The 22,766-nt window shown below is 47.4% G+C and overlaps 1 protein-coding gene across 1 annotated transcript in view; it reads left to right on the top strand.

The window, feature by feature from the left end:
* Window positions 1–22,766, top strand: part of SPRYD3 (SPRY domain containing 3) — a 137,845-nt gene that overhangs the window by 65,946 nt on the left and 49,133 nt on the right. Inside the window, exon 7 of the mRNA XM_078604164.1 lies at window positions 4,616–4,765. Within this exon, the coding sequence (XP_078460290.1) occupies window positions 4,616–4,765 (150 nt within the window). The remainder of the gene's footprint in view (window positions 1–4,615; window positions 4,766–22,766) is intronic.

Genomic DNA, 22,766 nt, shown 5'->3' with positions numbered 1-22,766 from the left:
CTTGCTAACAGAAACCTGCACCAAGAGTGGATATAGGGGATCTTTGTCTCTGTATGTATGCCCGTGAGCTTGTATGTCTGTGATTATGCTTATGACTGGGTCTGTTAATGCGTGTTTTAGCTTGTGTGTTTAGTGTGCGTTGGTATGTCTGTTAGCTTGTGTATGTTTGTATGTTGAACTTCCATTGCACCGTTCTAATCCGAGGTGTGTGTGCGTAGCGTGTGTGGGGGGGAGTGGTGGTGCAACAGTTAGCACTGCGCTACGAACCTGGCGACCAGAGCTCGATTCTGACTCACGGCCAATACCAGTGACGGTTATCTGAATTGCTCCTGGGCTTTCCCTAGGTCGACTCAGCCTAAGTTGAGTAACTGGTGCGGTGTGTAAATATCGCCACTAGGGAGACAAAGACAGCCAGGAGTGGTGCTGGCCCCCCATCCCTTTCTGTGTCATGCCAGCTTTCATAGGTGCTCGCGAACAGCACTTGCCCCGACAGTCTCGTAAGGCTACATGGAGGATCTTTGTCTTGTGTGTAGTAACTGCATCTTAATGCATTTGTGTTTAGGTCTGTGCGTGAGAGAAAGTGTGAATAGTAATGTTTGTTTGCGTTTGTAAAAGTCCATGGGGAAAGCATGAGGTTGGGGTGTGGGAAGTGTTTAGGTGAGTTTTCAATATCATTGCCAAGTGTTGCTTCTCAACATAATGAATATATTTGCATAAGCATACGCAATAAAACAAATGTATGTAAATAACTATAGCTCTTAATAACCAATTGAAATACAATATATTGCACGTAACATATGACTTTACTAAGCTGTACAAATGCACAGTTTAGCATTACTTCACTAATCGCACCTCCGATTAGCACGATTAGCTACGTACAGTGTGAAAGAAGTTCAACTTACCAACGTACGAAGAACAATTTAAGGCATGCAGCTTGTTTACAAGACTAACAATTTTTGGTTTCAGTGACTTGTACTGATCTCGAATTTGTGCGGTTCAATTGGTTGCCGCACTATCACACAGTTGGCATGCCCTTACAAAGCGCGAGTCGGGCGATCTTTATCGCTGCTGATGGATGATGCACCCCAGTAAGGTTCCTCGAGTGAAGGGGGGCATTGCGGGGTTAGGGTCCGGGACCCGCGGAGAGGAGGGGCCAGCGGGAGAGGAGGCGACGGACGAAGGGAAACCTGGGACCCGTGTAGACCTGCACGCACCGAGATTAAGATGCGGGATTGAATTTCCGTTTGTGCAGGCGCTCTCGTTTCTAATGAAACGGCCGGGGGAGGAAAATGACACCGGGGGGGGGGGGGGGGTTAGACAAATGCAAGGTAGGCCACAGCCAAGCAGTCAGTGGCCCGAAGAATTTCCATAATGAGAACGTCGTGTTTTCCTGCTGTCACGTCGCGCATGCCAGCGAGATGCGAGCACATGCGTGTGCATCTGGAGCTGCTGCAAGGGCAAGTGGGTGAAAAAATCGGTCAGCCCCCAACTCCCATTGTCAGCAGGACCTGCAGCTGCATGGGCCTCTGTGGCTCTAGGTTAGCCAGCATGTGAAGGTTAACTTGTCTATGAAAGAGTCAAATGTCCTGATGCTTCTGAGCCTACATTGGAATTTCCACATATCCTCTAGTTTGGGCTCAATATCTGCATACGTACATGTGCAGCACTGTTATCAAGCCACTGCTGGATAAGGGTATCTCACACACCGTGTATCTGTACATACACGTGTGCCAATGAGTGCATTCGTTACTAAAATACCACTCATTTATTACTGATTCCTGACTTTCAGAATCAGTCATCAATTTTGAAAATGGTTACCGGTCATCGTTTAACAACACTTGTATTTGTCACTTTCATAATTATGTGCACAGACGTGTACGCACAGTCAGGTACATGTCAACCTGTTATAAACATGTATGGTGTGGCCATTGGACCCTTATTTGGTGCACTGTGCAAGCCCCCAAAGTCTTATATTCTATCCAGAGGTGTTAGCGGGTTCTCTGGTTTAGTTTAGGTTGATTTTGGCACAAGTAAGAGCCATTGGGAAAAAAATGCTCATCTTCGATGATGGGAATGACATGGGATTTGGGTCTATGTATGTATACGGCTGTGGTGGTGTGATGGATCTCAAAGTAAGCCCTTGAGTTGAGCCTTGTTAAAAGTTCGCAGCAAATAAGTGGCCATGATTCAGGCTTCAGACAGAAAACGGTGTCATCCGTTTTTTCTTTGTGTTTTTTTAAAGTTATTATTTCAGCATTGTTATCGCCTGTTTAATAATTTTGTTGGCATAACAGTGTGACGTCGGCGCATTTGCCTACGCAGCAGGGAGAGAGAGAGAGAGAAAGTGTGGGCCCCAGTGGGGGGGAGCTGGGCCCATGGCTGGCGGGGGCCTGTGACCGTCATGACGCCACAGGTGCAATGGGCCATCCCACAATTACAGCCATTAGACCCTGAGGGCTTGACGAGAGACTGAGTCCCCCACCCCCAAGCCCTGCTTGAGGCTATTGTTTCAGGGTCTTGTCTAACGATTGTGGTGGAAGGTTAAGGGGGGTGCTGGGGTAAACATAGACACACGCACACACATTCACATACCTACACGCACGTATGCAAGAGCATTCGTGCGCCAGTCCATGCGCGCACACATGTTCTTACGTAAGAAGCAAATATCTCCTCATTCAGAATTACGTACTGTTCGGTTAAGTGCTGTATTGTTGAGCTAGAAACGAGAGTGGTGTGGTCTGTGTCTATGTATGTTGAACTTCTTTGGCACCGGATGTCGCCAACCGTGCAAATTGGAAGTGCGATGGAAGGACAACAAACTAACACACAACAAAAAGCAAGTTCTATGCTGGTGTTGACCACACTCTGAGTTGGGTTCGAATTTTAGGTTAAATCTACCTGGGGTAGGCTCAGGCCATATTCATATTACATGGCCACAGGTGGACATAATAAGGAATTGTGCCCACATCACCATGATCGTAGCGCAGTGGACCACGTCTTCTACACCGGGCTGATTTAGTCGCGAACACCCCGTCGTAGACATGTAGGAGCAGGTACACACACATGATGCACATCGACATGAATTCACCTACCCCTACACGACAATGTCACGAGTGTGCGTGTGTGGCAACAAGATGATGCACGTGCAAATAAAAATACGGCCAAAAGCACATGCCAGTGCACAAATACGTTTCTTACGTTCCAAAGCATAAGTGCACGTGTCCGCACAACATCGGTCACAGATTTGTTTTGTCCATTTGCGTATCATCAGTGTGGTGCAGCTGTGCACTGGCCAAACGAATTATTCCATGACGTCCTTAGACGAAGTGTGACCCTTTAGACAATCAGACACAATGCCTTTCCCACAAGTATGGAAATCAGCATACCGTATTCATAGAGTAGACACGCTCGCACACGAATACTGGGTTATGTAAACATACAAAGTGGTACAAAAGTGATTAAACAGCATTGTGCAAATGTACTTAGATACGATGTTTATTGATATTCAATTAAAGAAGAGTTTATCAGTTATATAATGTGCTGAACTTCATTACAAACGATACAGTAAGATGATTATAATTATTCACCCTTGTTGTTTGGTAGCTGCTGTGTGGCAGAAGTAGTTGCTTGTCAGTGTTTTCACAGTCACCAGAGTTGTCAAACTAAGAGCCTGTGAGTGCTGTGACTAGAAAATAATGGGTGGCTTCACTAACTTGGCACTAATGTTACAGCATCTCTGTTCGTGTGTGCCCTTATGTAAGATTTACAGGGGTTGTGAGAAATGTAAGGTAGATTTTCGCCAAAATTGATTGTTATATTAATTATGATGTAAAATGTGCACAAAGGTGTTTGGCATTTCTTTGGCGGTCGCCTGGGTTTATGTGCGGCTTTCGTGGGTTTTCCCTTCGGTCGACCATTTTCTTTGTTTCGTATTTTATATTTTTATCAACCGTTTTATCATAGTATTGGTTGCCATGGGTTTTGTTATTTTTGTTTTGACATCAAGCGTTATTTTAAAATGCAATTTTTTCCAACAAAGTCCCAATGATTATAACATGACATACTTGGTATAGGCATAATATATAAATATTCCAAGTGGCTTTCAAATTCCAAATGACTGCCGATTAATTCACAATTAATCTGTCTCCTACAAAGGAAGATAGACATGCTAACATATCAGAAAATGTGCTCCACGCTTAGCAAAATATAATCCATATAATCCAATATGGCTACCAAACATTATTTTGCAAAATATAGATGATTATTTGTGTAAAAGACTGGAAGCATTTACCAGAGAATGTTCACGAATGCTGATGCTCACACAATATCAGATGCCTCATGTAACAAGGGCAACGGGACAAAGACACCTGAGCATGGCGATAGCCAGCTCTTCCGCTTGTAATCCACGACAGATTTAATAGGTGCTCGTTAACACCACATAGAATGACAGTCTTATGTATGTTGAACTTATTTTGCACCGTACTTGGCCAACAATGCTAATTGGAGGTGCGGGGGGAAGGCGAAAAGAGCAAGCACAAATAGCAACAAGATCTCGACGCTTTGACAGTCCAGAAGGGTGAATGGGAAACACCTTGCCCTTTGTGCCCGTGCGCAGCTGCTGGAGTATGTGGGGCGAGGCCGGAGCATCATGGATGTGGGGCTGGCTCAGGCGAGGCATCCTCTCAACACCACCGGACACTACTTCGAGGTGGAGATTATCGACCCTGGCGAGAAGTGCTACATCGCCATCGGGGTCGCTCGCAAGGTATCCTAGTCACGTGCACATGTGCGCCTTCAAAGTACAACATGTGCATCACGATCGCCGATCGTGTACGTGCGTGCACGTGTGCGTGCGTGTGTCTTATGTTTTGGGGAACGAAAGTGCAGCGGTTGGCGCATTGTGCTATGAACCCAGTGACCGGAGTTTGGATCCTGCTTACGACCAACAACTGTCCTGGGCCTCCCTCTAGGTCGACTCAGCCTTGAATGAATACCTGATGTGGTGTGTTATCTTCAACATAAATGCGGCCGGGCGAGGTGTTGGCAACCCACCTCCGCATGGGGCATGCTGGCCTTCATAGGCGCTGCTCGCGAACAGCACTTGCCCCGTCAGTCTGTTAAAGGCTATACGAGGGGATCTTTGTCTTTGTGTGTGTATGTTACCAAAAAGAACATATACATGTGATTGAAAATAAATAAATGTTGTAAATAAATAAATGTTGTTAATCTGAGAAGTAGATCTCGACGCTTGGACAAATGGCCTTTGTCAAGTGTGTATATATATGTGTGTGAGTATAATGAGCGGGTGTGTTAGTGAGATGAGAACCATAATGTCGGCTGGGTGGGAGGGAACCATTGCACGAGCCTCCCGGTGCTCGCTGCTAATTTGGGAAGGCGCCAGCGTTCTGCTTGTAACGGATTAATCAGCAGCAGGCCTTGCTGGGCGGCCTCGCTACCTTTGACCAAAATGTTCGTTGTATTTGGAGCGGGAGTCCATTCCCCGGGTGGATTCTGGCCCAGGGAGAGGCGTGCACGCGCTTGTGCGCATTCATCCGCGCGTGTGCACGTGCCCGTGTGTCCACACACCCCCCGACGTGCAGCCTTGATTTCACGGTCTCTGTGTAGGCCCATCACGGCAGTGTTGGAGAAATAAGTGTCGCCATTTGATGAAAGCAGATCCTACAATTATTCCCATTTATTCTCGTACGAGGACGTGTTTAGGGTCATGGGTGTAGTGGCACCAGGCTCTCTCACCTGCCAGTCCTCACCACATGTCCCGGGTACTCGGTGGCCTGACGAGGCCTGTTTGTTGCGGTTGCACCCGACTCAAGAGCCGCATGGCTCACAGGGCTATACCTAATGAATGAAACTTGAAACTTGTATACCCAAACCCGCTTGGCACTTTGGGAGGTTAATGGTACTGCGAGATGTCTTCACAATGTACGTGTGATAATGATGTTGTGTGCCTGCGTGATGTACAGCGCCGTGTGCTGGAATAAATTGTGACGTCACCCTGTGAGCATTGAGGGTGCAGTGGTTATCCTGGTTAACCCTCCAGAACTGCCGAAAGCATACGAACCTAATGGCGGGACCCAGGGATCCCATAAGCCCCCGGCTCTCGCATAAACTGCATTGCGACGTCATTTTATGTCTGTTGAAGGCGAACGATGCGGCACCTATTCCTCTCGACGCGCTCTACACGATGCGCTAATCAAAGTTTCAAAGTTTTGTTTCTTCTGCACATTCGTCCTCGCTGCTGCGCTTGGACGACATGACAACAGAATGATCCTTGCCAGGTGGGTCGCGGTGTTTATGTGTGCGGTGGGACGGAGTCGCCAAAAGTAAATAATTTAATTACGACATTGACTTCCGTTTATTCGGGACCCCGGGGTCCCGCCTTGAGGTTCATATGTAAGTAAAGTGCACATTGATGATAATACTATCCAGAAACACTGATGTGCTTGCGCTCAAGTGTGCTTGTACTTACTGTCGTGAGGAGTGAGCTTTTTTGCATTCTGTGCACGTTGTAAACGTTCCTTGCACGTTGTAAACGTTCCTTGCATGAACCCAAAGACGCGTGTGAATTAGAGGGGCGTCGACCCAGTCTTTATAAATCCATGTCACCTCCACCCCCTAGCCCATAACTCTCAAACATGTGTGCACGGTGGGGAGAGGCTGCGCCCTAGACTGCCTGAGTCATCTCAAACGCAGGTGTCCCATCGGTGTTGCACAAGCCCTGTTTCATTTGGCTTGTGACAAATCTTCTGTCGGGAATGGCACAATCTGACCCGAGTTTTAACGGGATTGTGTTTCTCATCGTTTAAAAAAAAAAGCGACCTCTTTACGACAAATGCGTGCTCGTGGAGAAGGCAAGGCAGGTGGCTTGTGCACAGCAGGTAGATCAACATTGTATCTTGAGAGTCGGGCTTCATTTATTGAACAAAAATTTAAAGCAAAGGTCAAATACATTTGATGATGGCCACTGTGCAGATGGAGCTATGAAGTCAGCCCATGTGCAGGTGCTTGATAGATTATTACATCACAGGATCGTGAGAGGTGGCGACGGTTTAGGGAGGCCTTCCACCAGCAGTGGATTGATCATGGCTGATTATTGGAGGGTGTGGAGGGTGTTTTGTACAGCACTGCACTGGGTTTAGGGTGTATGGCACTTCGAAGAGTGCAGAGTACTGTGCAGGGTGCAGTACATCGTGTAGGGTGCTGTGCATGGTGTACGATGATATGTACAGGGTGATTCGTTGTATGGTGCTGTGCAGAGTACAGGATGTCAGGCAGGGTCTATGTTTCGATTTAAAGCTTTTGTGACTGCAGGGATTCATTTTCTTGGTTCTTTCGGTAAAGTCACGTAGAAGGGAAATAATACGTGACTTTACCAAAAGTCACGTATTATTGTTGTTGTAAAAGGTACATAGTGTTTTTGTAGGGCTTTATTTAGGATATGAAACTCATAGGTTCAGTGCAAGGTGTGGTATATTGTTGGCTGTCGGGTATTCTTTGGGGACGCCACAGTGGCGAGATGTTAACTACCTCGCTAGGTATACAGGAGGTCGTGGTTTCGATCCAGACCCTGACACCTGTGTATTTGGAGTTTGCATGTTTTCCCCGTAGTCGTCCTTTGGATTTTCCCACCACATTTACAAACGTGCGTTTAGAGTATTTGACTGCTAGAAATTTGCACGTGATTATAAGCCACTTCGTTGAGCTATCATTTTTGGCCAGGTCGCTTCTGAAAAAGTGCTATACAACTCAGTGGGAATTTCCTGATTTAAAAAAAAAGTTATTTTCTTATTTTTAGTTTATTGGGCAGAGTGCTGACTTGCATTTTTATTGCCTATGTTAGAAGTTTGCTTTGGAGAGATTATACGCCCCATGGTTTATTTTAACTTTGTTTACATATTTATATTTGTTTGTGCATTAATTAACATGTTTATTTCAAACTGGGTTTGTTGTTCCCGAAGGGAGTCTTAAAGTGTTGATATATATAACTCGTGTCCGGCTAGTCAAGACGCAGAAAGCTGGTGTGCTAGCTACTTTTATTAGTTTGTTCAATAACCGATTTGATTAGCTGGCTTACAAAGACGGGGCTCTTCTGCTTAATATGCTGAAGGGACATAAACAGAATTGATAACTTTCAGCATGATCGCAATCCTCCATTCTTTTATTTCCACTGTTGGATTAGACACTTCACATTTAGGCGGTCAGCCCCGGCTGCCGTGTGCAGCTCAAAACTGTCTCGCACTATTTTTTGTGTTCTGCTGGAATCGGTACGTCTCGTCTTCCCAGCTTCATCCTTCGGCTGCCTCACCGTTGCTTCCAGTGAGCGGATTCTGCCATGTTACTACGCTGAAGAGATGCGTGTGTGCCCTCCAAGCCAGATTCATTTCTGAAGCATGCAGGATTGATGTGGAAGATGAGCACATTCATCTGAGCGTTAACGTAATAAATATTTATTTGTCCAATTTGTATTGATATCCAAGGACAGTCATGAGCAATAATGTATGAGATGTGATGTGTAGACACAGTTTCATGAAAATAAACTGTATAATTTAGAATCCCAAACAGTTTAGTTGTCGCCTGTAATATTTCCACAAAACATCACTTTGATTAAATTACCATCACTTCATTATCCATGGGTAACTCTATTGAGCTGTATTTTCTCATTTTGTAAGTTGACTTGCGTCCCTCTACTGGGTAATTTTAGTAATTGCTTCATTTGGCCACGCTTCTTTGGCCATGACATCGGCACACAATTGGACACCGTACCATTGAAAAGTGTCCTTGCGGCTCTTATGTCCACAAGTCAGTGAATGGAAAACGCGCGCCGGAAAGCAGCATGACCCGACTTGGATAAAAAATTTCCTGCGGAACATTTTGTCAGCGGGAAAGAGATGGGGACACGTTGTGAAGAACTGGTATGGATGCGAGACCTCCAGACCACCTGTTCACGTTTCACACAGCTGGAGCACGTGTGAAACGAGCTTCACAGCGGCCAAGCATGGTTCTTTTGTGTAATGTTTCAAAGAATGACATTTCCCGCATGCTGGGCAGTATCTTCTAAAGGTCAGTGAAGAATTAGCGGATTAGTGAATAAGTGAATTATTTTTTCTTTAAGCGTGTGAGCTTGTCTCGCGTTATTATGTTTCCCTTTGTTAGGCAAACTCGGCTCGGAATATCAAAGGACTATAAGGTGTTAAAGCAGGACAAGATAGCTCAAGTCGCCTGTCTTCGAGACGGTTCTTGTTCCGTGCATAAAGTGTCGGCGTGTTGCGTATACCGAGCCTTTTAATAATGCAGCCGCAATGCCAGTAAAAGCCGGTGGTAATACGATGTCTTCCTGGCTTCACGAAGCGCTCATTAAAGCACCGTCCAAAAAAGTTTGAGGTTATTTGGGGTCGAGGGGAGATGAAGAGGCCCGAGGACATGTGCTCCTATATTTAATTAGACTCAAACTGCTGCACTGAGCTATGGCTAATGCCAAAAAAAAAATCCTACAGTTAAGGAGGAAGCAGGACTTGGGACAAAGATTTGCACTTGGGCTAATATGTACACGTGTCCCTCCTGGAGAACTATGTTAAGTTGCAGCGGACAAGGGCAGGTGAATGTAGCCCATCAAGTGCGAGTCGGCCGCTGAGATGGAAAAGTTATTAAAACGGTGCAGGTGTCTCGTGGTTTTGAACCGACGGACACGCGGACTAGGTTTGGCAATGATCCTGCGTCGGTTTTCCATCGTTAGGCATGCAACAGATGCCTGCTCGTAAAACACACGGACACGTGCGCACGCAGCCTTGCACGCAAAAGCAGCGGACGCACTTGCACGCGAACAGCCGCGTGCACACACACATCCACACGAGCGGCTTTGTGCGCGCACAAAATGTGAACAAAGAATCCCCAATTAGTGTCTTCTACTTCTGGGGGCCAAGTGAACTTGGGGCCAACTCGTTTACCTTGATCACAATGCGGGGTTCGAACATCTCGCCACTGCTTCCTACATATATGAACACTTGGCGCGTAATTCTACGCAGGCCTACAATGCTATTGGCGGCTATTTTTACATCCGTGCGGCCACTCGTGTCAACTTATCAAATGTATAAAAAGTACCACAGTGATATTTATAAACACTGTTTTCACAACATTGCTGCATATTTGTGGCAATATAATCGGCACTTCATGACTTAAAGGACACCGTTGGTGATTGATAGATCAACTTTGGCACCGCGCGACTCGGTGGTGACAGCTCACAAACAGGTCCCACGAGGCGTTTAATTCCCGATAGCCTACAATTCAGCACTGCGGTATGTGGCTTGAGTCAGAGTGTAAAGGTCATTTAAATGCCACGCTAGGAATGCCAGGTCAGAACCTCAAGTGCATTACATCATAATAGAATGCAGTGCCTGCTGGTAACGTGGGGTGCGGTGATGCCAGAAAAGAGGGATCGTTGGCTGGTCCAGACTGGATGGAGATGTGCATTACGATGTGGAGCCTGAAGTGCGATGTTGAAGAATTCCCCGGAATAGGTGACAGAGATTGAAAAGTTATAGGCTACAATGGAGGTGAACAAGTTGATTGAGAAGCTGTTACAGAGATGACGTGTGGAGGTAATACAATTATGTGGTGGCTCATTTAAAGGTGGAGTAGTTGATGGTGAAAATAATAGTGTGGAGGGGGAAGGCATGAGATAAATCGATAGTGGAGGTTGTGATGAAGGAGCTGATGGCCGAGTTTGCTGGATGAGATAGGTGATGAAAATGGATCGGGTTATTTGTGAATGCTAAGGTAGAAGACTGCTGGATAATGAAAAGTGTGATGGAGATTGGTCCAAGAAATGGGGATAGTATTGAAACAGCAAGAGTTAATAAAAAAAAAATGTTACTTGATAAGAACAGTGAGATAAAAAAAAATACTTGATCTTGCACCTCTGTTCAAAAGATAATGTAATACAGCTGATATCATCCAGCCGCGCTAATGAACACTGCGAACAGAAAATCAGTGTCACGGACTCTGATCATGTGTTTCTAAACTAATTCCCCCTTCTGATCCAAGGTACACATGGCTTCATAGCTGTGGATACCTGGCACACAGCTACTGTTTTCCTTCTCATAAAAGCCACTCTTCTTTGCGTCACCGTGGCGGGAGGGGAGCGGCCTCTGTCCCTCTTTTGCCCCCTTTCGGGCGGTGCCCTATGTCTGGTCAGGAGCCCGGCTGGCGGCTGCCCGGCGGATAGGGGTGCGTTTCCTTTTTTTCAGACGAACGCACATGGTTGTACGTGCGCGCGGGTGTCGCTCGTTAAATCTGGGTGTCGCTCGATAATCTGGGTGTGTGTCGCTCGATATTTTCCCCGAGATAAGCTCGCGTCTGTCATCGCCTCGCGGCCTCGCGGCCCGGTCCATGTGCCGCCCTCATCCGCCGCCGCCGCCGTCGCCCTTCACCAGCCGCGGCACGGTCACGCGCGGTGGAGCGCGCCGGTCTTGCCGTCCCACGCCTCGCGTCTCGCACCCCCGAGCCAAAAGTGCGCGAACTTGATGTTTTTTTTTCATATTATTCTTGAGACTTCAGACAACACCTCTGTGACGTGCGTCGGGGTGGGGAGGGTGGAATCAAGAGCGCTGCTGCCACCATTGTCATCGACCCCATCCTCACCCACTCCGCCCCAAATTATCACTGACACATGCAACATCACCTCTGTGCTTCTATGCCTGATCCTGGCCCACCCTTTAATTTAGAAGTGTACCAAATATGCTATAATGCCGAACACTGTGAATGCATTGTATGTGCGTATGTTGAACTTCTTTCACACCGTGTCTAGCCAGGTACTTTGGTTAGGTATCTGGCTGGATACAAATGCTAAGCCAAATAGTTTTGTTCCTGTAATTAGAGTTGAATTACAAACAAATATGGTGAGATAAGATAGCTTACATACGCATGCAAATTAAGAGGGCCGTTAATACAGTGATGTAGTGGTAAGACACTGTCGCGAGAGATGCAGTAATAGCTCCGACGAGATGCAATTATGAGAAAGATGTCGTGGGTTGAGAGATGAAGGCAAGAGAAGGAGATGCTTCGATTTAAAGCTTTCGTGACTGCAGGGATTCATATTCTTGGTTCTTTCGGTAAAATCACGTAGATGATGATTGCTTGTGTTGCAATCGAAACGTCGTGAGAATTGTATCGTTTTATTTTTATTATTTTATTATTTCCCTTATACGTGACTTTACCGAAAGAACCAAGAAGAAGGAGATGCTTTGAGATGATATAAGAAAGTAGTGGATGGGACAGAAATGTAATGAGATGAGAAAGTCCAGCATACATTTATTCAGACAATAAAGAAGAAAGAGAATAGTAGCATTTTCCGGATGAGATAGAAGGAGAGGGCTGGTAGGAGATACACATATTCCTGCATGATAAGAGGTGATTGTAGATGTATCTAAATGGGACAGCAGAAATGCATTCAGATGAGACGGAGGAGCAGAACAAAAGAGGACGTCGTCATTAAAGGATTCACGACCCCGTGTGCCCGCACATCGTGCGGCCACAAAGGCTACATGCCGAGAAAGTCAGTTAAAGGGTGTAGCAAGAAATACTGTGACAATTCTGTTTTTCTACCTTCACTACACATATGCATAACTTCTTGTAACATTTAAGATGTAGATATTTCTAAGTGTTCACTCATTCTGCTGAATCCAATTAGTGGAGAGAAAATTTGTTTGCATGTCTACCAACATGATTCAAATTTCGTATTCTGTGCACGCATTTCATGCAGAGGTTGCGGGAAGAGCCATTGACAGATATTGATGGTGGGGGGGGGTGGTAGTGACTCATGGTTGGAGAGTTTTTAAGGCGAGTCCCGAAGAAACTCGACCATCTGTCCCCAAACCCCTCCGGCCCTACCTGTCCAGTTAGAAAAATGGCTCTGTTTTAACGATGTTTTATTTACTACTCACGCCACGTGCGGCTAATTGAATGCAGGTGAAAACAGTAAAAGGTCCATTCTTCGCGAAGGTAGCATTTCAGTTTGAGGACAATCTGCACGGGGACAAGCAGTGAACGTCAAACGTTGATGCATAGTGACGGAGAAGCCGGTGTGCTGCTGACGAGCTTTTGGAGGAGATGGAGACCAAATATTTTAATTTTTTGAATTGATTAATACTTTTAGAAAATGCCCACTGTCAAGGTGTCTCAATGCCATGCTCTAATCCAGTGTTGGGAATTCCTTCATCACAACAACGACGACCAAAATGTCGTCTCTTGAGCATCATTTATGGCTTACCTGAATAAACAATATAATTCTAGTAACTCCAGAACGATCGTGAGCGCACAGGCAGGTGTGTGAATACGGCACAATAGTTAGATCGTTGCACCAATGTCTCAACAGTCAAAATTCAATTCCTGTCCATGCGCACCAGTGTCGTCTCTCTGTCTGGAGTCCGAACTTGGCTTGGACCAATGTTAGGTTAACTTAGCTTAAAATGAGCTTGTAATAATTATCATCATCAATGCTCCAGACACAAAGGCGGCAGCCGGGCTTGGTACTGCTCGCAATAACCAATCGCGCATCATGCCTGCCTTAATACACGTTCATCTAATGGCAGTTGTGCTCACAGTCTGAACAGCTTCGTGGAAACCTTTGTCTTTGTGAGTTTGTATGCACACATCTTTGCACCCATGTCTCATTACTCGTCCATTGTGACTGTGTTAGTTCTCCTCCCTTAATTTAATATGTGATGTGTCGGCATATTAAGCTAATGATCAGTGAGGGATTACGGAATCTTGGCTACTTTTGTTGCAGACTCTGCATTTTTTTGTTGAACTCCTTCTCACTCACACTCCTCCCTCCCCCTCTTGCCTCTCTCTCTCTCTGTCTCTCTTGCCACTTCCACCAACCAACATACTCTCTCTCTCCCATCACATTTTCTGTTTCTTTAGCTGCCGTTTTTCCTCTCCCTCCCTCCTTCTCTCTTAATCATCCTCTCTGTCTCCATCACCATGCCCATCTCTCCCCAACTCTCCCTGTCTGTCTTCTCCCACTGTGCCCTTTGAAGTACAAGGATTATAATGTGATATTGAGGTGGGTTTAACCTTCCACCGTTGGGGTCACATAATCCTGCATTCCATGACTGGTCAGGGTTTCGGACAACCATGACCCAATGCACAGTGTCCTCTTTCGCTGCTATCGGCAGCGACACAGAAACTTGGCGCCCGCTTGAATAGGTCATTCCCTCTCCTGGGACAATGAGCACCATCCTATGGCAACCTGTAAACACTTGGCCCCACGATACCTTATGTTAAGTGGCAACATGATGCACCTCGCTCAATATTGATGGGTAGCCCATCTGAGCTGGGCAATGCTCGGCACTAAAGAGCAGTGTACATCCACACTGAGCATCAACCCCCCCTCCCCACCAGCACCCGGGCTTGCGTGCCCTCCTCCTCCTTCCCACCCACTCTACCTTCTCCCCCCCCCAACCCAAACCATTCCAGCCCCAGTGGGGGAGGGGGGTTGGGTAGCATTTTAGAGTGTCTCTTTATTAAAATCCCAGAGCGGGGCGCTTGCTGGTTTTGACGGCCAAAGGGCAAGAGGGGGTGACCTAAATGCATAGGTACATTGTCCGTTCATGTGTCCGTGCATCACCTGTCGCTGATAGGCATGCGGTATTGTCCGCAGGCGTCAATACCCCCCCCCTCCCCTTTTTCCCTCTCGCTACATTTCCCACTGGTCCAGCAGGCAGCCTATGATGGCAATGCGTGTGTTCTTCTTGGTTCTTTCGGTAAAGTCACGTAGAAGGGAAGTAATAAAATAATACATTTTATTATGTTTTATTTGTATTATTTTATTACTTCCCTTCTACGTGACTTTACCGAAAGAACCAAGAAGATGAATCCCTGCAGTCACGAAAGCTTTAAATCAAAATTTAATGCGTGTGTTGTATTAGAGCCCAGATAACTCGTTCTGTTGCTATACTCTTCGGGGCATATGTTTTAGTTGCGGCTCGGCTGCTCTGCCTTGGCCTCTCACTGAAGCCCCAAGGCTTGAGCCGCTCATTTGCTTCCAAAGACGTACAATAGGCTCAGCCATGGTCTAGGCTCAGGCTCCGCTACAATAAAAATACTGAGCATGGCTCGGACCGTGTTCGGAGCCAGCTCAATTTAAGCGTGGCTTTGAGCTGGCTCACTTGAGACCGAGCCAAGCCTGAGCTGAGCCATGCCAGAGTACATGCCTCAGTACCGTGTCTTACTCTGGGTGTGCGTTACTGCACAGCATTCATTGCCATCAGGTGGAGATACCCTGCAATTAGTGCATGGCATGTAACGCATTCAGATGTGCCCTGCCCTGTGCATAGTTTGGGCTGTGCCCTGCACTGTTTAGCCGCATTTTGACTTGCTAACCTGAAAATTCCCCCAAGAGCAATACTGTTGCCCAGGTTAGCTGTACGGTGCCCAGTTTGTCTGTGCTCAGCCCAATTTAGCTGTACTTTTCCAGTTTTATCGGTGCCGCGTCCAAGGGTGCTAAAGGTAATATTACACTTGAAGCTTCCCACCCCTGCCTTCCACAACCATGCAGGCACTGTTTGCTATCAAATAACCATCACCCTCGATATAACCCTGTTCCCCAGAACCCTGTCATGCCACCGCTGTGTTGGCATAACTGCGGCTGCTTTAATTGCAGCGCGTGCTGGCCGGCCCGGAGCACTGTTACACAGGCGGCGGCCTTTACCACTCCTCCATTCAGTGGCACGCAAGGACAGGGCACCTGTGAGTGCAGCCATGTTAGCTCTAGGCCTTTTCAGAGTCCGAACTAAAACAGTTGCCTCCCGGCGCGCAATTCGCACGCGGATTTAATAAAGGCGTGGGCATTTAAAACTGATTGGTAAGCAAATGTGCAAATGCAAACAGTTATTTCCGGCGGTAAGTATATGTGTAAATATATATTAAGGGCGAATAATGTGAGTTGTGGACAGCTTGATTTTTTCTGGGTCTTTTTTCCCCCCACCGCTCCATCAATAGACTACCACGACCGCTGACCGAGAGCTCATCTGTTTAATCGATGGGGGGTCACCGCCACCAGCGGTGGTCAGACAAGCCACGGAGCGGCCCTTGGCCTTCGTGTCCATGGCGGCACACGCCTTGCCCACGGCAGTCGCTGCTGGGTGTTTCTTACGAAGCCCTGCAGAGGTCTCTTTTATTTACGGAGGAGGCCAGTGACCTTTTAACCCCACCTCTGTCGCCGATTTGGTGAGTCCCCTCTCGGCTGATTGCTGCCACATGAACTGTAAGGAGGCAGTTAAAATGTGTTTAAAGTTTCATCGCTGTCCTCGCTGAATGGGCTGTGGCTAAGGAGGTCACTGATGAACTCGTCCAGAGGCTCATCTTGCCAATAATTAGTGTACAGTTCTTCACCACTGAAAACACACTGTACCTCCGCAAAACAGCTGCCCTTTGGGAATGCTGATCACAACCCCGATGAAAGCTCTGCTTGCAGTGCCACTTGACACTGCAATTCAGGACCATTTAGAGGCGTCGCAGTGCAGCAGTGTAGAGATCATGTGGTGTAGCACTGTAGATGTGGCACTCTGGATACGGTTTGCATTGATGTATAAGTACGGCGCTGTCCATATATCACGCTGCAGAGATACAGGGTTGTCTTATAAAGCTGTCATGATATAGACATGTCAGACTTGAGAGACGCACAGCTGCATATATGCCAGCTTTTAGAGATAACGAGCCTGTATGTTACTGTACATAGGGGAGCTGTAGACACGGGGAGATGTGGCGCTGAGCGGGTGGGCGAATGGGGGGGGGGGGGGACGCGAAACTGCGGTGCCGTGGGAGCAGCGGCGGCTGCGTTAAAGGCGTCTCTTGTTGGTGCCACCCCGTGCCGCGTGGCCGGGGCCCTGTGAGGCACCCTTTGTGCGGGCGCGCACGCGGTCGCATGCCTCCGCCGCCGACAAACTCGCCCTGTGTCTCGAGCTCTCGGCGCGCGCTCGGTGCCACGCCTCGCCCGCGACGGCCGACACAACGCAGGCAGCGCGCACTACGCTAATGGGACCTGACGTTCCCTTCGAGTGCGTGCGGGCGGGCTGGCGGGCGGGCGAGGGTGAACCGAACGAGCGTGTGCGCACACGTTGGCCATAATTACCGCGTTCAGCCGGCCGGCCGTGTATTTTAGCAGGCACCGCTCACTCCCTTGCTTTCCCGACGCTCATTCTTTCACACACGCTCGTGCCTTCTTGTCTCCGTATTTTTGTGCATCTGTAGTTGCGTGCGTGTGTTTGCAGAGCATTTCTATGAGGTCTTGGGGGGAGGGGAATTTCTTCAGCCCAGATAACATAATTGGGCAAGGTGGGGACGGCCCTGCTGGGGCTGCGGTGCCTCAAATATTGTCAGAAGTTGCCACCCGTTGTGGGTTGCTGGCTGAGGAACCATCTGTGGAGGAAGTACGAGGGGTGATTCGGAGTCTTGAAACAAGGAAAAGTGCCGGGCAGAGATGATCTCCCAAGCGAACTGTTGAGGGAGGGTGGTTTCTGTGTGCAGACTGCCATACATTGACATCATCACAACTGTCTGGGCCACAGGACGGGTTCTGCAGGATTGGAAGGATGCCCTGGTGGTCCCCCTCTTAAAGAAGGGTGGCCGCACAGATTGTCACAACTACAGGGGTAATCCATCTCGATCCTCAATGTGCCGGGAAATGTGCTGAGAAGGATTATTCAATATCGCCTTGCCAAGAACGCAGAGGAGAAGCTTGCTGAGCCCCATTGTGGTTTCAGGGCAGGGCAGTTCTGCACAGACGCTATATTCTCAGTCTGCTACAGTAGAGTTGTAGTGAATTCCAACAGGACCTATATCGCTGCTTTATTAACTTGGTCAAGGCCTATTATACTATCAATAGGTCAGGGCTCTGGGTTGATCTTCGTACTTTTGGAGTCCCTGTATGGAAGCTACCTGGTCTGTCACTCCACACGAAGCTTCGGGTCTTCTCGGCCACAGTCATGCCCTCTCTTCTCTGTGCTTGTGAAACATGGACCCCTTTAATAGAACATCTGCACCAGTTAGAAACTTCAGGCTGGCCTGTCTATGATCAATTCTGGGTTTAACCAGGCTGTATTGTGTGAGGAGCTCACAGATCCTTGAAAGATCTGGACACATTCCCATCCATGAACTCCTCCGGCGGACAAGGCTATGGTGGTTCATTTAGCAGCTTCTGTTTGGTTGGATAGAGGGTGCTAAACGGGCGTGGAAAGGGCTGGAGAAGAGATGGACTAATACGGTGCAGGAGGATGTGGATCTGAGTGGAAATGCCGAAGACTAGTACCAGCGGTGTCAAGATCGCCCTCTATGGAGGAGGCTCGTGAAGGATGCTACTGGTCAGTTGGAGGCAGCCGCCTTCCAGCAACAACGGAGGACAGAGGAGCGATGCTCACAACAACAAACAAAGTGACGGGCCGCTAAAATGCAGCAAGTTGTCACAGTAGGGGGCACAGGTGGTGCATCTTCCCGTCATCTTAGTCAGTCAACCCACAGCACCTGGCTCTGTCCCATGACCTGTCAGCGAGCCTTCGACACTTCACGTGGCTTCGGGAGTGCACCTGGCTTGGCACAAGCGCCGTGGTGACGTCACTGCCACTTAGTGGCGAATGGCGGCCGTTGTTGTGCGCCGCTGGCTTGCGCTGGTGTGACCCCTTCTAGGGGCATTCCGGGATAATGCCCCCTCCGCTACTGCCACGCACCCAAGCAGCAACAGTCACAGTGGGAGCAGTGGCTGCAGCAATAGCGGCAGCAGCAGCAGCAGCAGAGCAAATTGCCTCTAAAAATAATGTTGGATAAATAAACCGAGCATTTCTGGTGCTGTTTATCGAGCTCACAGCCACAGGGTGGAAATCGCCCGCTAGCGTGGCCACTTATGCCAATTGGGCGAAACACATAATGGCAGCATTCACAAAAATAGCCTGTTGACAATTAAAACAAAAGCAACACTCTTATGGCCTGAATTTCTGTAGTTTAACATTCTGCTCTTGAAGAGCATCTGGCACGTAGCCATGGTTCTGCATTGCGGCTTAGCATGGCGCTTCTCTCTATCAGTTCGACATTGAATACATGTTTATGAAATAGATACATTGAATACACAAATTAAAGAAACTTTGTATTCGATGGGCAAAGCTATTTTTCAAAGAATAATCAATATGCTTTTCAGGTGGAAGTGCTGGTATAGTGTCAGGAGTGCATGGAGGGGTTGAGGTGTCGTGTTCTGTTGGGGGAGGTGCGTGCGGAGTGGTGATACTAACCACATGACATGTGGCTATATTTGCATTATCTGGACCACACGTATAAATACGCACCCTCTTGAATGTCTGCAGACTAATGCACACTGTCTAATTCATATAAACCCACAGTGTAGATGTTCTGCATGCCTAGAAAAAATAGATATTGTGCCTCACTGGGCTGTCGGTCGGATGGGTCACCCGTTCACTATCCAGCTTGATGTTCACCCATACAGGCTGCTATACGCAGATGGGTTTACCCCATGGCTATATCAACACACTCTCACCTGCTTATGCATGTAGGAAATTGATGCACACAAAAACAGACGCTCCACTTCAGCTGTGAATGGAGCTCGCATTTCTACGGCCACAACTTTTGACCAGTTAAACTCGATAGAAGCTGAATAGCGGTAAAAAAAAATTATTTGGCTCGGCTTCCCTTGAGAAAAACCTGTCTCTGCAGAATGTGTTATTTTTTTTTCATCAGACGCTTTGTGGTTTGCAATATTAAGCCTCACCGATGGCTGCCCACCGAATTGAAAAGTCTCGAGAGGCTGAGAAGACCCTCCGTCCTTGCCTTGTAGTCGTGTAAGAGTTGACGAGAGACGCCTTTCCTTTCTCCCTGCCCCCACTGTGAGCACCCTCGCGGTGGCCTGCCCTTGCTTTGGACGCCATAAACCTCATTTCCACGTGCCTGCCTTTGGCTGGATTTTGTGCCAGTTGTTATAACTTGGACTAAGCATGCTAGTGCCTGGCCCACAACGTGGAATATCCATTGCTGTTTCAGGACCTATCATGGTAGAAACGCATCGCCCAACACTCATTTTCATTTTGATAAGTATTTATCGCTAACCAGCATTGCTTTTCTTTGGAAAATCATATCTAAGCAACTTTGAAATTACCTTACAGATATTTCCCAAAAATATGACCTTTGGCTGGGTGCAGTTGGCAGAGGTTGACATGTTGGTTAACCTTGAACACAGCAAACAATAAATAGGAATTTTATACCATAAGTAGTAGGGATGAAGGAGGTGGTATCGGGAGGCCCTCTGAAAACGTTTAATCCCAGATGTCTGGTGGTTGGATTACAATTGCAGTGATTTCTAATTCTTGTCAGCCCAGGTCATGGCATCAGAAATGAAAATGTCTTGGCCCCACATTAATTATAACAGGGTGTGAGATACAAGTAAAACGGAACTGAAGATACATGTTATGAAAAAGAAAAGTAATGCAATACAAGTTCGCTGAACAAATTTCAATTATTGTTTGAAAGACAAAACTGAAAACATAACAAGAGTATATATATCCAGGGCAATGAAGGTGGACCAAAATTACAATGATGATATAAACATATGAGAAAGAATAGAATAAAGTGCTTTTGTAAAATTAACCTAAATGAAAAGTGACAACTCAACAAGATACTTAAAAAATAACTTTTAGGTTTGGAAGCATGGACTCTGAGAATGTGCATGAAACAAAAAGCTTCACACAAAGAGTTGCGTGCCGCGAATTACACTTGTAAAAAGAGGAGCATGGAACAAACGCGGATAAGATACATCGCCCTTGACCTTTGAATAAAGTGAACGTGCTTTGACTGGATATACATCGCCAGAGGGGGACGATGGCTGATAGATGAGACTGGTGACATAATGGCATGCCTAAGAGGGCGACCGCCAGTGGAGGTTGAGCGATGGAATCGGCTCAATGGCAGGGTGCATGATAGCTTGTGGCATTGCAGTTTTTTTGCATGTTTAAAACTGTCCTTGATAATGGTATGGAATACCTATTTTACGTTGTCATTTTTAATCCTGTGTGCTGCAGGAGGTTCACTTCATAGTCTGACCCTGTGCGGTGCTGTTTTGACCTTGCAGAACATGCACTGCTTTTGTGACTCGGGCCTTACCTTGAAAATTCGACTTTTGCTCTCAGTGAGCTCTTACCTGACTTCAAGGCAAGAATATTCCTTGATGGATTCCATTGTATTACTGTCATAAATGAGTTGATAATTTTGGGAAATTATGGACAATCACATCGGGCCCCAACTTGCTGAAACGGCCCCTTATAGGCCCTTTAATCTACCCAGTGGATGGTGCCCAGTGCTTGCGTGAGCCTCTGGCTATGTGCGCGTGAGTGTATACATCCGAGTGCGCGCGAGTGTGCTACAGATGAAGCCATTTCCGCTCACATCTGCCCCTTAGCCCATCTCCCTTCAGTGAGTGCTGCTGTGTTGAGGTCATCGCCCTTTGGTAGCTGAGTTGCTTGCTGGCAAGCTATACATCCATCACTCGCCTTAAGTGCCCGGACGTATGTGCACGCGTGTCCATCTCACCCTTACGGACGTGGGTACATGCGTGGGATCGCTCGCACAGTGAGTAGGTAGGTGTGTGTGTGCGCGCATATATCTGGTTTTACTTACATGAATGTGTGTACGTGCATGCGTGTGCGACGGTGTCTCATGGGTGTGTGTGTGTGCGCGTGCGTTCGTGTGTCCTGTCTGGCTCGGATGTGCGCAGCTGTCCTGAGGGCAGGCATGAAAGTTGAGGTGGGGGAGAGGGGGTTGGGGGAAAACCTACAACTGTTGGGGGCTCAGACAGAGAAAAAAAAATCAAGTCACAGACTCTCTTACACCCTCCCTCTATCCCACCATCTTCCTTTCCTCCCACCACAGCCTGCAACAGTATATGTCACTACCGAGAAAGTATGTTATATTACCACTCAGTCAAACACGCAGGAATCTGAAAATGACGCAAAGGAATGAGCATCGCGCGCGCATGAGTCAACGTTTCGGCCTATAGGCTTTCATTGGGAAGTGGAAACGTGGACTATTTTTAGTCTTCTTTATTACCGGATCAGTCCCACTCCGTATTCATTGAACCCTACCACTTATTTCAAAAACATTCCTTAAAAAAAAATCCCCTTTCTTGTCGATGTGAGCACCTCTCGTTTTAGGTTGTTCCGTCACAAATGGCAAACATTTGATTGATGATCGAGGCCACCGGAGCCATATGTTTGGCGTTAGAGTTCTTGCTGTCATTTTGAGTTTATTTATGAAATTATTTGATGGTTGGGTTACGCGAGCCAGGCACAGGCGCAGGGCATCACGTTACGGCCAAAATAGCACGCGAGAGGGTACAATATGGGCAGCAGTGGCTGCCCCTCTGCAAAGAACACTCCTCCTCACCAGGAAGCATCTATAGATAGAGCATATATTGTTGGTTGCTTAGAGCCTGGCATAGCGTTCCATGTGTAAGCGTGCCAGCCCTTGCCACCTTTTGCCCGTGGTGCTACCTTTTTCGTGAACCTTGACTCATCCGTGACCTCACCTGGCATCTCCTCTCTCCCAGCTGACTTTCTCGTGTCGGGGATGATATATTGTTGTGTACCTCGACGAAGCCACATGCCTTGAGGAAACCCACATGAAATTCACAGCTTGGGCCATGGATTGCGCTTCTGAGGTTAATGGTTTAAGTATGCAAAGCATGCAGCCATTACTGG

This window comes from Lampetra planeri, chromosome 2, assembly GCF_965212315.1.
Source record: "Lampetra planeri chromosome 2, kcLamPlan1.2.h2, whole genome shotgun sequence".
NCBI lineage: Eukaryota > Metazoa > Chordata > Hyperoartia > Petromyzontiformes > Petromyzontidae > Lampetra > Lampetra planeri.
This window is presented reverse-complemented; position numbering and strand designations above follow the sequence as displayed.